Source organism: Hyperoodon ampullatus (assembly GCF_949752795.1).
Source record: "Hyperoodon ampullatus genome assembly, chromosome: 20".
Classification (NCBI taxonomy): domain Eukaryota; kingdom Metazoa; phylum Chordata; class Mammalia; order Artiodactyla; family Ziphiidae; genus Hyperoodon; species Hyperoodon ampullatus.
Window position 1 is genome coordinate 15,600,782 of NC_136933.1, and position 13,707 is coordinate 15,614,488.

The 13,707-nt window shown below is 44.3% G+C and overlaps 1 protein-coding gene across 1 annotated transcript in view; it reads left to right on the top strand.

The window, feature by feature from the left end:
• The window catches only part of PRAG1 (PEAK1 related, kinase-activating pseudokinase 1), a gene marked incomplete at its 5' end in the record, with an annotated part of 45,412 nt that overhangs the window by 13,053 nt on the left and 18,652 nt on the right, over nucleotides 1–13,707 (top strand). Inside the window, one exon of the mRNA XM_079726473.1 lies at nucleotides 10,824–10,981. Within this exon, the coding sequence (XP_079582599.1) occupies nucleotides 10,824–10,981 (158 nt within the window). The remainder of the gene's footprint in view (nucleotides 1–10,823; nucleotides 10,982–13,707) is intronic.

Below are 13,707 nucleotides of genomic sequence, written 5' to 3' on the forward strand. Positions count from 1 at the left end.
ATTAGCAGGTGGATTCTTAACCACTGCGCCACCAAGGAAGCCCAAGGCCATCTTTTTAATAAAAATATTCAACGTGAGGACAAAACGCATCTCCCTAGGTAAGAAAGTAGAAGAAAACCGGGACAGGAATATTCGCTGATCTGTTATGTTTACTTGGTGACCTCCCTTCAAATCTCTCAAAATGCCTTCTCTATATTTGTGTTCTCTTGAAACAGGGAATTGTCTGTGCAGTACATCCTAAATCCAGCCCCTTCATCCAGCTTCTTGGCCTACCTTAAATACTGGTCTGCGCTTCCTGTGAAAGCAGGGAAAGCTAATGAAAGACTCTTCCAACAGTGCAGAGTCTGAGACTTTCTTGATGTTGATAGTCATTTAATCACCAAGTATTGTGGACTTGGTGTAAGTGGAGCTAAAACGAATTACCCCGGACAATTAAGTATGAGAACACACTGTGTCCCCACGGTCTTCATTCCTGAGCCATGCCTTAGGGTAACACACACAGACCAATTAGGGGCATATACAGTGAAGATCTTTACAACATTGCTTATAGTAGCAGGGAGTTGGAGCAAACCCAGGTATTCATCTCTGGAGAAACAGAAAAGTAAAACGTGTGTGCGATGAAATACTTAATAGCAGCCTTGCTTTGGAGAATGGGAGGTCCAGTGAAAGGATGGCCAGGGAGCCGCAAGAGCTAGCTGGTCAGGAAGCATGCGTTAATTGTGGTCCCAGTCTGCACGGTTTTGTGCTTTCCTAGAGAAGCACTGGGCTGCCTAGTGAAGAGTGAGGATGTTTGGAGTTACCTAGTGTGATATTTTGATTTATAATAAGAAATCTACATTTGGTCTTCCTCCCCATTGCTGGCACAGAGCTCCTAAAACCCTTGGAATTTCCTAAGTGCTGAAAGCCATAAAGGTGTCTTTTATTATGTTAATGAGCTGACTTTTGGACCCCACCTAAGGATGAAGCCGGTTGCCAGGGGAACCAACCACGTGATTAGGGCCGTTATTTCAGTCTCACCCCCCACCACTACCTCCAGGGAGGGGAGAGGGACTGGTGGTTGAATCTGTCTCCAGTGGCTGATGATTTAAATTATTTAATCAGTCATGCATACGTAATGTAATGAAGCCTCCATAAAAACCCAAAAGGACAGGCTTCAGAGAGCTTCCAGGTTGGTGAAGCAAGTGGCACATGTTGGCCTGTGGGGCACTGGGAGAGGGCATGGCAGCTCCCCGCCCCTTCCCTATACCTTGGCCGAGGCATCTCTTCCATCTGGCTCTTCCTGAGTGATGTCCTTTTAAGTAAAATGTTTCTCTGTGTTCTGTGAGCTTCTGCAGCCAATTTGGAACCTCCAACCTGTCTAACCCTAGCCGGTCGTCTGCAGCAGAGGGCGGTCTTGTGGGACTGAGCCCTTAACCCGTAGAACCTGATGCTGTCTCTGGGTAGATAGTGTCAGAATTGAGTTGAATGGTAGAACACCCAGCTGGTGTCCGAGAATTGATGGTGTGGGGAGCACACCATCCCATGTTGGAATTGGGTGACCAGAACCCTTACCTGGGGTGGGGAGGGTTCCTCTTAAGTCTGTGGACAGGAGATGCAGCTGTTGGGGAGCAGGTAAGAGGGTGCTGATGAACTGACTCGGGAGTAGGAAAGGAACCTTGTCCTTATTAGGCAACAGGCTGGACCAGAGTGGAGAGTAGAGAAGCAGATCATCCTAGGAGCTTAGTTACAAATAGCCTGAATCTCCCAAGTCAGGAGGGTAGGAATGAAATCTAACATAAATACACACAGATTTCTTAAGCCCAATAGCTGGGCTCAGAAGCTGGGTCAACAAAGTGGACTTGAAGCATTTGCTGAGTCAAGAGAACAAGGGAAAGATCATTGTGAAAGCAGGGTTGCCAAAATCAGTAGTCTAGAAACAAAAAGATTCTGGCCAGGCAGAGATCATTGTGGTGGATGGATTCCAGCAGGAATAGGTCAGGACTGGAACAGCAGTGGTTCCCAGGTTGGTGAGCCACAGCTCAGTACTGTTTTAGTTCAGTCCATCACTGGAGTCTTCTGTGTGCTAGAGGGTGGGGAGGTGGTGTGAAGGGGGAAGGAATCATGGGAGGTTCTTTTTTTTACAGTGGGGGGCAGGCTAATATAATAAAAGAGGTTCTTCTGTTTCTAAATTTTTGTGTAATGGAGCTAAGCTACCTGGTCATCTGAAGACTATGTCAGCCCCTGAACCTGGGGCTACACTACAGTTTATCAAGCTCTTGAATATATAGATTCAAACTGAGGTCTGGTTGACAGGCAAGTCAACTCTTCCCGGTTATTTCAGAATAATGCATGTCCTCCAAGAATCACCCTGATGAACTTTCTGTTTTGGGTCTCTTCAAAGTACCAAGAGAGTGAAATCTCTAGCCCATCCATTTTCTGCTTCTATCCAGGTAGCAGAAAGAATTACTGGGTTTGCTGGAGGCTGCTGAAGTCTTCTCTCTGTCTCTCTCCCCATCCATCCATCCATCCACCCATCTTTCTGTATAACCAGTACCTTCTATGTACCTGGTGCTGTTTTTAGCGCTTTTTAAATATTAACTCATTGAATCTTCCTAACCACTCTCCTCCCCCACAATGAGGTAAGTAGTATTGTTATCTCCATTTTATGGATGGGAAGCTATAGCACAGAGTGATTAAGCGTCTTTTCCAAGGCACCCAGCCAGTAAGCAGTGGAGCAAGGACCCCAGACCCAGGCAGCGGAGCCCCAGTGTTCATGCTCTTAACTACATCAGTGGCCTTCCTGGGTGACTCTGAAATCCGTCTGGGAAGCTATTCAAATGCTTGCATTGCTGTTGTTCCCAAAGGCTCCAGAGGGTCCTTCCACGCTATGCTGGCCTGTGGGCAGGGCAGCTGGTGGGAGGGGCCCCTCTGTGGATTGCAGTTGTTCAGTCTTTACTTCCAGTGGTTATTCATCATCTTCTTTCCCATCTGCCCCTGTGTGAACAGATGTAAGAGCTTCCACCTTGACTTAACAGGCCAGGAGTTGAAGACTTATTGTTTTCAGGTGATGGGATTGGAGGTGCAAGTGTAGTGGACCAGGTGATGGGGTCCAGCCGCTGTGTTCTTCCATACTCTCTTACTTGCTCTCAACAGCTGGTCTCCCCATCCTCAGCCTTAGCTGAAACCTCCCCATGCTTGGTAGTTGCAAACATTTGCCCTTCTCACTCCTGCATCAGAACCTCCTTGGGGAAGGACACAGCCACGCAGACTTGCGGCCACAAATAAGAGACTGATTTTCCAAGACGGGAAAGGTCATCTTTTAAAAACATTTGTGTCTCTCAATGCCAAAGTATATCTGTGTATAGTCAGGGCAAATGGCTCCAAATTTCCATTTGACCAATTTAAGCATTTTTATCCATTTTTATACTAGCTAACTAGTAACCTAAAGATGTGCGTGTAGGTGCAGGCGTGCGTGCGTGCACAGGCGCGCTTACCACTATCTTTAAAAATAAGCATGGCTTTATTTCTATTTTTAAATGGTTTCCACTGAATGCAAAGCACATTCATTTTGGGGTTGAACCAAAGGCTTTTTCAGCTTGAAGAGCCCCAGCAGTCACCAGTGCATTAACTGCAAATGCAAATTAACAGGTCTGCACCGTGGAGACCGTAAAGGTCATCTGACCCAAAATGAAACTGATTGCCTATCTTCATACATGCTAATAAATCAGCGGGGAAACCTGCCCCAGAGCAGACTGGATCCTTTAGTTCCTCCATTTGGCACTTAGACACTTGCAAAATAGCTCCCATAGCATCTTCATCAAAGAGCACTAAAGATAAAAACAATAAGAACCTTTCTGGCGTAGCTATCTGCCTTTCTAGATTCCTCCCAGTTATTGAAACAGAGGCAGATAAACTTAATCAAGAAGTATTTAATAATTACTCTGTGTTCCAGCATGCCCTGACTATGACACAGATCCTCAAACAGTTTATAATTGTGGTGGCAACAAGCCTATTTCACATGAAACAGAATAATCTAACCAGGATTATAACCAAATCCTCAGTGATGTGAATCAGACTGTTTGGTGTGAGTTCCAGAGGGGAGAGACCAGTCAGAGAAGATTGAGATGGTTTAGGAAGGATTTTTAGGTAAGTGATCCTGCTGCTAGGTCTTGGGGATGGAAAAGGTTTGAAGGGGAGAGAGAATGTTTTCCTCTGTGCCAAGGTGGGGAAAGGACAGGAATGCAGGGTGCTTTGCGGACAATGGGAGACTAGCCCCATTAGAGCAAAGTATATAAGAGCATAAGTAATAGGTATTGATTAACCAAAATGGTGATAATTTTTTTCCAGACGAAAAACTAGGCATATGTTCTAATGTACAGACCGTGTGGGGAAATATTTGAAATAGGGAGTGTCAAAGAAAATCCGGGGTGTGTGTTTCTGTCACCATAGAGGACCAGAGCTGATCTAGTATGGCTGCCGAGGTCAAGAATACTTACAAGAGCTCTGTGTAGGGCTCTTCAGGTTTGGTCATCATTATGAGAGTAGAATTTTGGAAAGATTTTGAGTCAGGATGATCTGCCCGAAGGCTGCAGATCTTTTCAGAAGATGTGGCTTGAGCCCTGTATATACTTTTTGAAAGGAGATTGATCAATATTTATCTACCAGGTTGTAGATAAATGGGTTTTTTTTGTTTTTTGTTTGTTTGTTTGTTTTGATAAATATGTTATTTATTTATTTATTTATTTATTTATTTTGGGCTGCATTGCGTGTTCGTTGCTGCGCGCGGGCTTTTCTCTGGTTGTAGTGAGCAGGGGCTACTCTTCGTTGTGGTACGTGGGCTTCTCGTTGCGGTGGCTTCTCTTGCTGCGGAGCACGGTCTCTAGGCGCACGGGCTCAGTAGTTCTGGCGCACGGGCTCAGTAGCTGTGGCTCGTGGGCTCTAGAGCACAGGCTCAGTAGTTGTGGTGCACGAGCTTAGTTGCTCTGTGGCATGTGGGATCTTCCCGGACCAGGGCTCGAACCCGTGTCCCCTGCATTGGCAGGCGGATTCTTAACCACTGTGCCACCAGGGAAGGGTTGTTGAAGCAGGGACGGTGTCACCTCTACTCACTCTTGTATGCACAAGACCTGACACAGTGCCCGGCACGCAGCAGGCAGTCAATATTCGTTGGAAAATCTGAGAGTCAGAAGAGACAGGATGGGGGATGCACTGCAGGTCCTACAGGCATAAGATAAGTAAAAATGGGGTGCTCTTATTCACCAAGGAAACCCCGTGTTTTAGCTCAAATCATTGAATCATTTTGACTTTAGGATGTGGCCAAATAGTAGAGAATGAATAGGGTGAAACCGAGTGTATTTGAGAGGGTATTTGAATTGCTTCTAATGATGCAGCCCAACAGGACAATTGGAGATTGAAAGCTGCAGGTCACAGAGGCAAAGCCGTCCCTATTTTCCTGTGCTTTTAGCAGGAAGTGCATTTTATAGAAAAGTCAGAGAGGAACTGAGGGGAAACGGAGAGCTCTGAGCTGGTGAATTCACAGCAGTCTGACAGGGCACTCTCAGCCGCCTCTGAAGCTGGCCCTTCATCCTCAGGGCTGCTCCACGGGACCCCGCGGTCACTGGCACAGCCCATCATCCCCAGGCTCTGGGGGCCATGTGGATGATCACAGCACCGCAGGCTGGAGTCCGGGATGGTAAGAGGCTCTCATTCTTTGATTTAGGCATGACTTGATTTATTCGCATCTAAATCAGTCTGTTTTCACTTCTTGGTAATGTAAACAAGGTATATAGAGTTTTCTAACGAGTTTGTGCTTTCAGAGCTACCTACAAGGGCTTCTCCCAAAGGCTAAACTTAGCAGTGAACTTGACCAATCCAAAGACTGGGTGGTGTGATCATGTACCAGGGTCTGGAGAGCTAGTCTAAAACTGCATGCTGGCATTATGTGACTTTTCATATCTTCTGCCCCAGAGGCAAAAAGTTTTCAACCAGATGGATGTGAACTAAACCAGAGTCGGCCGTAAGAATGAAAATTTGCCTCTGTCACACTTTAAGTTGTGCTGCCGTATGAGGATTCTAGCAGCCATGTGAAGTTCGAGATACAATCTCTGCCCCACACTGGGGTCCAGTATCCATTAAAAATTTCGGACATTCTGAAAACTCAGGGGGTATTTTTAGACTCGGCTTTTTTCCTACAAATGAGGAAGTCTGGCAGATGGCTCTTCCGGCTGGATTATTATTATTTTTTGCAGCTTTCTACTAATACAGTATGGAGAAAACTCTGGCAAGGTTTCTTTCTCTAAGGACAATGGGGGGAAAAGCCATTCTGCAAACACCGGGCAGCAGCTGCAGGGCTCAGATCTCTAAGGACGCTGTGCCACTGGCTGTGTATTTCACGCTGCTCTCCTGTGACTGTGTCTAATCAACGTGGGGAGGCAGGGAAGGAAGTCTGAGCAAGAGCAAGTCATTCATCACAGTGCGGAGCAAAGACATCTGTGCGGGCCGGGCTCTAACTGCAGCTGATAAGAGTGTTATTTGCCACCCAGAGAGGAAAGACTAGAGTATGTGGTTTTGGCCCCATGAAGCCACTTCCTTAAATCACGTGACATCAGAGTTCATCTTATAGATGGTTTGCACTGGTTTTATGAAAGGCAAATCAAACTATCATTAATGAGGGAAAAGTGCCTTTAAAAAAGAATAAATATAGTCTTGTTCCGCGTTGCTGAGTACATTCGGATTGGCCTTGGCCTTGCATCTGACAGAACAATCCATTAGGGCTCAGAAAAGTCACCTTCGGAATATTAAGCCTTTTGCAGGGATTCTTAAGAAATCTATTGCACACACAGACTGGAGATACAAAAACAATGTGATTGTCAGTCTGCTTTGATGGCCAGCTTCCCCTTTCATTTTCAAATCTGGTGTGTTTTTGTTCATTCAATAATTAAAGTGGCAATTCTCTAAGACAGCAGATCATACAGGTTTCCAAGGTGGAAGATACTTGATGCAGTTCATATGACAGATTTAAGAGAAGGGGTCACCCCTTTCCTCCTTATTTACATCTAAGCATCCCAACTGCCTATTGGGTTTTAGTTACTGGGCGGGAACCTGGGCTTCTTGAGCTTTTTTGGTAGAGAAACAGTAGTAATGTCCCCAGAAGCCATGGAAACATGAAAATTCCACTTGTGGCTTGGACTAAGATTGACCGTGCATTTGGAGGCTTCCCACTTCCACACACACACACACACACACACACACACACGGAGAATTTATCCTATCCTGCAGCCACAGGAATAATCTGATTTTGTCTGCATTCACTTGGTGGACTTCAAAGCTATGACTTCTCATAGCGACTAGATGCAGAAAAATTAACACCCACAGTCTCAGGCGAGTTGTTAGGACTGAGAAATAACTTTTTCCATCCATGAGGCTATTCTGTGGTGGAAACAATCCTCATAGAGCCTGTCTGTCCCATGGGGACTGATGGAAATCTCACTGGGTCATCTCTGTGTTCCTTGCCTTTCAGAGGCTCAGCAACAGGTCAACAGGAATGGCCATCCTGGACTCATTCAGGCCCTAGTGATTTTCTTTCCTTCTTTCTAGAAATGAACATTTCTATGTTCATTTTCAACTTATCAAGTATTTCAAGCATACAGTGAAGTTCAAAGAATAATTTAACTCACTTTCATGTGTCCCCCTAAGATTTTTCAAATATTAACATTTTGTTAGCTGTTTTGGATTTTTTTAAATAAAATATTGCAGGTACAGTGGAAGATCCCTCTCCATCCAATTTCCATTTCAATTTCCCCTTGCTACCCAGAGTCATCACTATCTTGAAGTTGATGAAGTTATTTCCATTTTACCACATATATGTAATATATAAAAAATACATAGCATCATTATGTGTTTTAAAATTGTATATAAATGGTATTACACTTTACATGAGCCTTTTGCAATCTACTTTTAATATTCAGCATTTTAAGAATAATTTTCATACTGGTACCTTAAAATCAAGTTTATTTACTTCTGAATGCTGTGTGGTATTCCATTACAAGACCATACCACAGTGTATCCATTCCTTTATTGATGGACATTGGACTGTTTATGATTTGGTTTTGCTGTTAGTAACACTGTGAACAGTCTTGTCCATGCATGAGTTTCTCTAGATCTGCACTGTACAGTGCAGTAGCCACTAGTTAAAATGTGGTGAGCCTAAATTGCAATGTGCTGTAAATATAAAATACATACCAGATTTTGAAGACTTAGAATGAAAAAAATATATAAAATACCTCATTAATAATGTTATATTCATTGCATGTTGAAATGACAATATTTTTATGCATTTTGTGAAATAAAATACATTATTAAAATTAATTTCATCTATAATTTGGCTACTAAAATTTTTTAAATTTTATATATATATACATGGATAGATATGTGACTTGCATTATACTTCTGTTGAATAAGACTGCTCTATCAATAGATCAGGAGTCAGTAATCCACCACCCACAGGCCAGCCATCTATGTCTGTGAATAAAGTATTACTAGAAAACATACCCATTTGTTTACATATAATGGCTGCTTTCCTGCTACAACAGCAGGGTTGATACTTGCAACAGAGACTATATGATCTGTGAGCCTAAAATATTTACCATCTGGCCTTTAAGGAAAAGTTTGTCTATCCCTATTTAACCTTTTTTGAACCAGGTTTTTAAAATATATTTTAAAGAAATATATTTAATATTGTGATCCAACACACATACACACATGAAACAAAAATTCCACAGAACAAAGTTTCACGAATCCTCACTCTATATTTTCATATTTTTTTCTGGTCTGTTCTTATTAAAATGAACTGCTAGTTGGTAAACTGCCTTGACTCATGAAATTGACCTGGCCATTCATTCACTACTAGTCATTTGAAAATCATTGTTCCCTTTGCATCTGGCACCTGCGCATTTTTCTTTCTTTTAATGCTTCACTGTTATACTAAATAATTGTATGTGTGCGTGCATATGTGTATCTGTGTATACTCATACATACACACATTTATGCATTTCTTAGTTTCACCTATTTCTATACATTTCATCTAGTGTTTTTCTGCACCAGCTCAGCAGCTATGGTGCTGGAATTTCTCCCTTGGCAGCTTTCTGAGCCTGAAAACCAAGAGACTCCAGGGGCCACTTTGAAGAGGGCAGCGTAGTTGGATTGCCATAGATCTGGCTTTTTTCCTAGACTGAGGACTTGTCGTTATTCACAACTTCATATCTTGGCTTCATCTGCAAAAGCCATTATTGATGGATTTGATGAGGTAAAAATATTTTATGGGGCTTCCCTGGTGGCGCAGTGGTTGAGAGTCCGCCTGCCGATGCAGGGGACACGGGTTCGTGCCCCGGTCCGGGAAGATCCCACATGCCGCGGAGGCTGCGCATCCGGAGCCTGTGCTCCGCAACGGGAGAGGCCACAACAGTGAGAGGCCCGCGTACCGCCAAAAAAAAAAAAAAATTTATGAAACTTTCTATGATTATATTTTGCCAGAGAGTAAAATAAAGATAATATACTGCCATAGCACTTCCAAAAGATTTGATATCCCTACGGTCCCTACAGTGACATTGACATATAAAGAATACTATTAGTTGTAGGATTGCCATCACTGTCACACTTAGGTATAGCAGCTTTAAAGCGTTTTTTAATCTGGTTCTAAGGGTTGGAGGCGGGGAGACAGACATGTTTCTAGGGAGCACGTTTCATGGGAGTGAACTTTCTCTAAACTTTTCCGTTAATGAACAAGGGATTCCAGTGCCTGTGAGGACCAGTACAGGGCTGCGCAATATTGAACACAAAGAATAATCGATACGTTCTTGGCTGTAAGGTCATATGCATTAAATGAGGCAGTTCTGATGCCAAATCAATACTGTATTGTGTATTTCCTACAGCAGATATTGAGATATAGATCTGCCGTAGTGGGAGCAGGCATGTAATCAGGAAATATCAGTTCAGACAAATCTGGGTTACCACCAACAGGGAAAGGGCTGGATTGATTGTGGTCTGTCCCACTGCGTGGGGAAAATGTCAGGTCAGAGTGAATATTCATGTAGTCCTTGGAAAGAGGGAAAGAGAAATCAATAAGCTAAACCTTCTACTTAATAATGGAACTGTTTTCTCCAAGGCGAGTTCTTTTTTCTTGAACTTGGTATTCCTGTGCCTGATGTATCGGTCATGCTGTCTTAGAGATGCAACCAAAGATTTCACAGAAAGCCTAAGGGCAGATTCATTCCATAGTTCTGGAATAAGGGTTATGTTAACATGGTTCCATCTAAACATTGCACTAGATGTCTGGTTAAAATTGACCGTAAGTCCAAGGAATAAGCTAGACCCTTTGAAGCTATGTCAAGAGAGTACCAGGCACAAGAGAAATCTCTTGTTTTTGGTCTGAATTTGCAATTCCCTTGTCCTGTGATCTTGCAAAACCTACCCAATCTCTGTATATCTCTGTACATTGGCTTGTATGATAATTTTTCTTTGTAGAGCTGTTACATAGGATATAGAGGATGACATAAATGTTTTGGCAGATGGGGCCAGAATATGAAGGCAGTTCCTCCCAAATCATGATTTTGGTGCCTTTCTAAATTTAATAGATTCACTTCTCCTTAACCATGCTTGAGAAATCTCCTGCCATTCATGTGCGTAAGGTTTCAGAAGAGTCCCTGTTCTCTCTTCCCCAAATCATTTTTTTAAAACTTACTGGCACTGATCAGGCTTCAGGAGCATAGTAGGTTCATACTCCACCAGCTGGTTTTTTAATAGAAACCCAATTAATTACTTTTATCATTTGTTTCTGCATTTTCCAGGCACCTTTTAAAAATGAACAAGAGCAGCTCTGATTTGGAGAAGGTGAGCCAGGGCTCTGCTGAGAGCCTCAGCCCGTCCTTCAGGGGCGTCCACGTCAGCTTCACCACGGGCTCCACGGACAGCCTGGCCTCCGACTCCAGGACCTGCAGCGACGGAGGTAACAGACTTGACCTTGATGGAGAGGCTTAGATACCCTGAGTCTGGAAGGCCAGCCTGGGTTAACTGCCTAGATTCGGAAGGGCCGAGCCAGACCTACTGTCTTGGTCCCACTTTCCCTGTGAAGTAGACTCTACCAAGGAGCAGTTGACATGTATTCCCTATTGAATTTGTGACAAGGTGCGTCATCCCATAGCTCCCTCTCCAGTTACACACAGCGCATCCGCATGGCAGCAAGGTGGGAGGAGACTGAAGTCGGAAGCATATCAAAAGACTCCCGATTCCTTGGGTAATGAGACATCTGTGTATAGGTCTGCGTTCCATTTCTGTCCTCAGGATTAGTTTACAGGGTATTGGGTGCATGCCAGCCACAAATTCCCCCGCCTCCACCCTCTGTCTTTCTCATTCTTTCATGGGCACACACACATACACACACATATACATGCACACACTTACTTGGACACACAGCAGGTGTTTACATAAGTGTGTGTTGAATTAAAGCATGCAGGCTTCATTAGACCACCATCCATCCCACTTTCTGGATTAAGCTCTAAGGCATAATATGTGGCTAAGTCCTGACTGGGTATACAGTTGGCCCTTGGTATTCTCGGGCTCCGAATTCGCGGATTCAAAGAACTTCCAACCACTGTTGGTTAAATCCGCGGATGCAGAACCCGCGGATACAGAGCGCCGACAGTACTCCGCCATTTTATATAAGGGACTTGAGCATCCACGGATTTTGGTAGCTGAGGTGATTCCTGGAACCAGTTCCCCGCAGATAATGAAGGACGGCTGTATTCCTAAAAAAAAGAACTCTTGCTTTCCTGTGGTTGTGATGGGTAGTATTAAAACCTTCACCCTTTAACACGTGTGTGTGTGTGTGTGTGTGTGTCCCCTCCTGCATTTCTCATTGACTTGCCCTAGCATGTTAGGTTTGGACATGTGCTAGCATGACTCTCTTTCTCAGTCCTAAGGAAGTATTTCTTCTCAGTAGGCATTTTTGGAGTAGAGGGTTCCATTGTGAATTTACTGTCACCAACATTTTTCTATCTAAAAGATTAGTGCGGCTAAGACAAAAGCATATGTTGTACGTCAGCCTGTGGTGTGTTCTGATGGGAAACTTCTGACAGCTCTGACTTCAAAACAGGAAATATCTTAGCCTTGATTTGGGTGGGACGTGGCAAAAGAGGATTTTCTTTCTCTGCAGATTTTCCTGGGTTTCTCTCTTTTTCCTTTTCCCATTCCATTCAAAAGGCACCTTATTCCATCGAAGGCTGGGCTGGGCACGTGAACCATTAGTCCCTGTGCTGCAACCCTGACCTGCTCCCTTGGGATTGTGAGCAATTCTGAGGGAGGGGTCTTTCATCCTCCACTTGCCAGCTGGTGTTGGTGAGAACTGGACTTAATTGCCCCAGCACTTGGCTTCTCAGAACCAGCAGATCATGATATTTGCTCTCAGGGCTCTTACGGTCTAGCCAGGAAGGTAAGATTAAAATACATGACATGTGGGTGGATGGGTTAAGCTAGGAAATTGGGCTGCTCAGAACAGGAGTGCTTATGAAAGCTTCCAGAGAGAGAGAAATCAATGAGTGCTGATGTAGGGTTCAGGGAATGCTTTTTTTTTTTTTTTTTGTCCTTTGGGCCTCGCCTGAGGCATGCGGGATCTTAGTTCCCTGACCAGGGATTGAACCTGCACCCCCTGCAGTGGAAGCATGGAGTCTTAACCACTCCACTGCCAAGCAAATCCCAGAGAAGGCTTTTTAAGGACATGGGACTTCAGCTCTTGTCTCCAGAGTGGTTAAAATTGAGAAGGTAGAGGGAGGAGGAGGGGTCTTTGCAGGTTAAGGAAGCAATTCAAGAGGAGAGAAGGCACAGGTTAGCGGTGCACATGGGGAAAGGGTCAGACCAGCCCGACGCACTTCAGTGGAAGCAAATGAGGGGCAGTGGGACATGAGGTGGTGGGAAGCTGGGGGCTGGATTGTACAAAGCTCTCAAAACCAGTTTGTGGCGTTTGGAAATAGGGAGCCACATGAGGGTTTATGAGTACAATGGTGACACCTAACTCTCATTTTCGAATTAAAATGAATATATTTTCTTGTACACCTGACACTGAGATAACATTGTAAATCAACTGTACTTCAGTTTTTAAAAAAGAATATATTTTCATGGTTAGTCCTTTATCACGAACGAGTTATTCAGTGGAAATGCACCTCGAAATTTAGATTCCTAGATCAACAAAAAGGTATATGCCTTCTCTTTTTTTTTTTGCGGTACACGGGCCTCTCACTGCTGTGGCCTCTCCCGTTGCGGAGCACAGGCTCCGGACGCACAGGCTCAGCGGCCATGGCTCACGGGCCCAGCCGCTCCGCGGCATGTGGCATCTTCCCGGACCGGGGCACGAACCTGTGTCCCCTGCATCGGCAGGCAGACTCTCAACCACTGCGCCACCAGGGAAGCCCGGTTTATACCTTCTTACCAGACTCTGGCTCCTGAGAGCAAACCAATTTCTATCTGCTGCTCCTACTTATGGCTCTGTACCCAGAACCATGCTTTGAAACTGGCAAGAGACCACAGGCATTCTCTCGCTCTCTTTTTTTCCTTTTCTGTGTCTCTTAAACATTAAGCTGGAGAATATCCAGAACCGCAGGTCATGAAATGTAAGAAACCCTTCATTCAGCCGCTCATCATTAGCCAAGACAGCTGGCTTTAATCTATTACTGAACAATT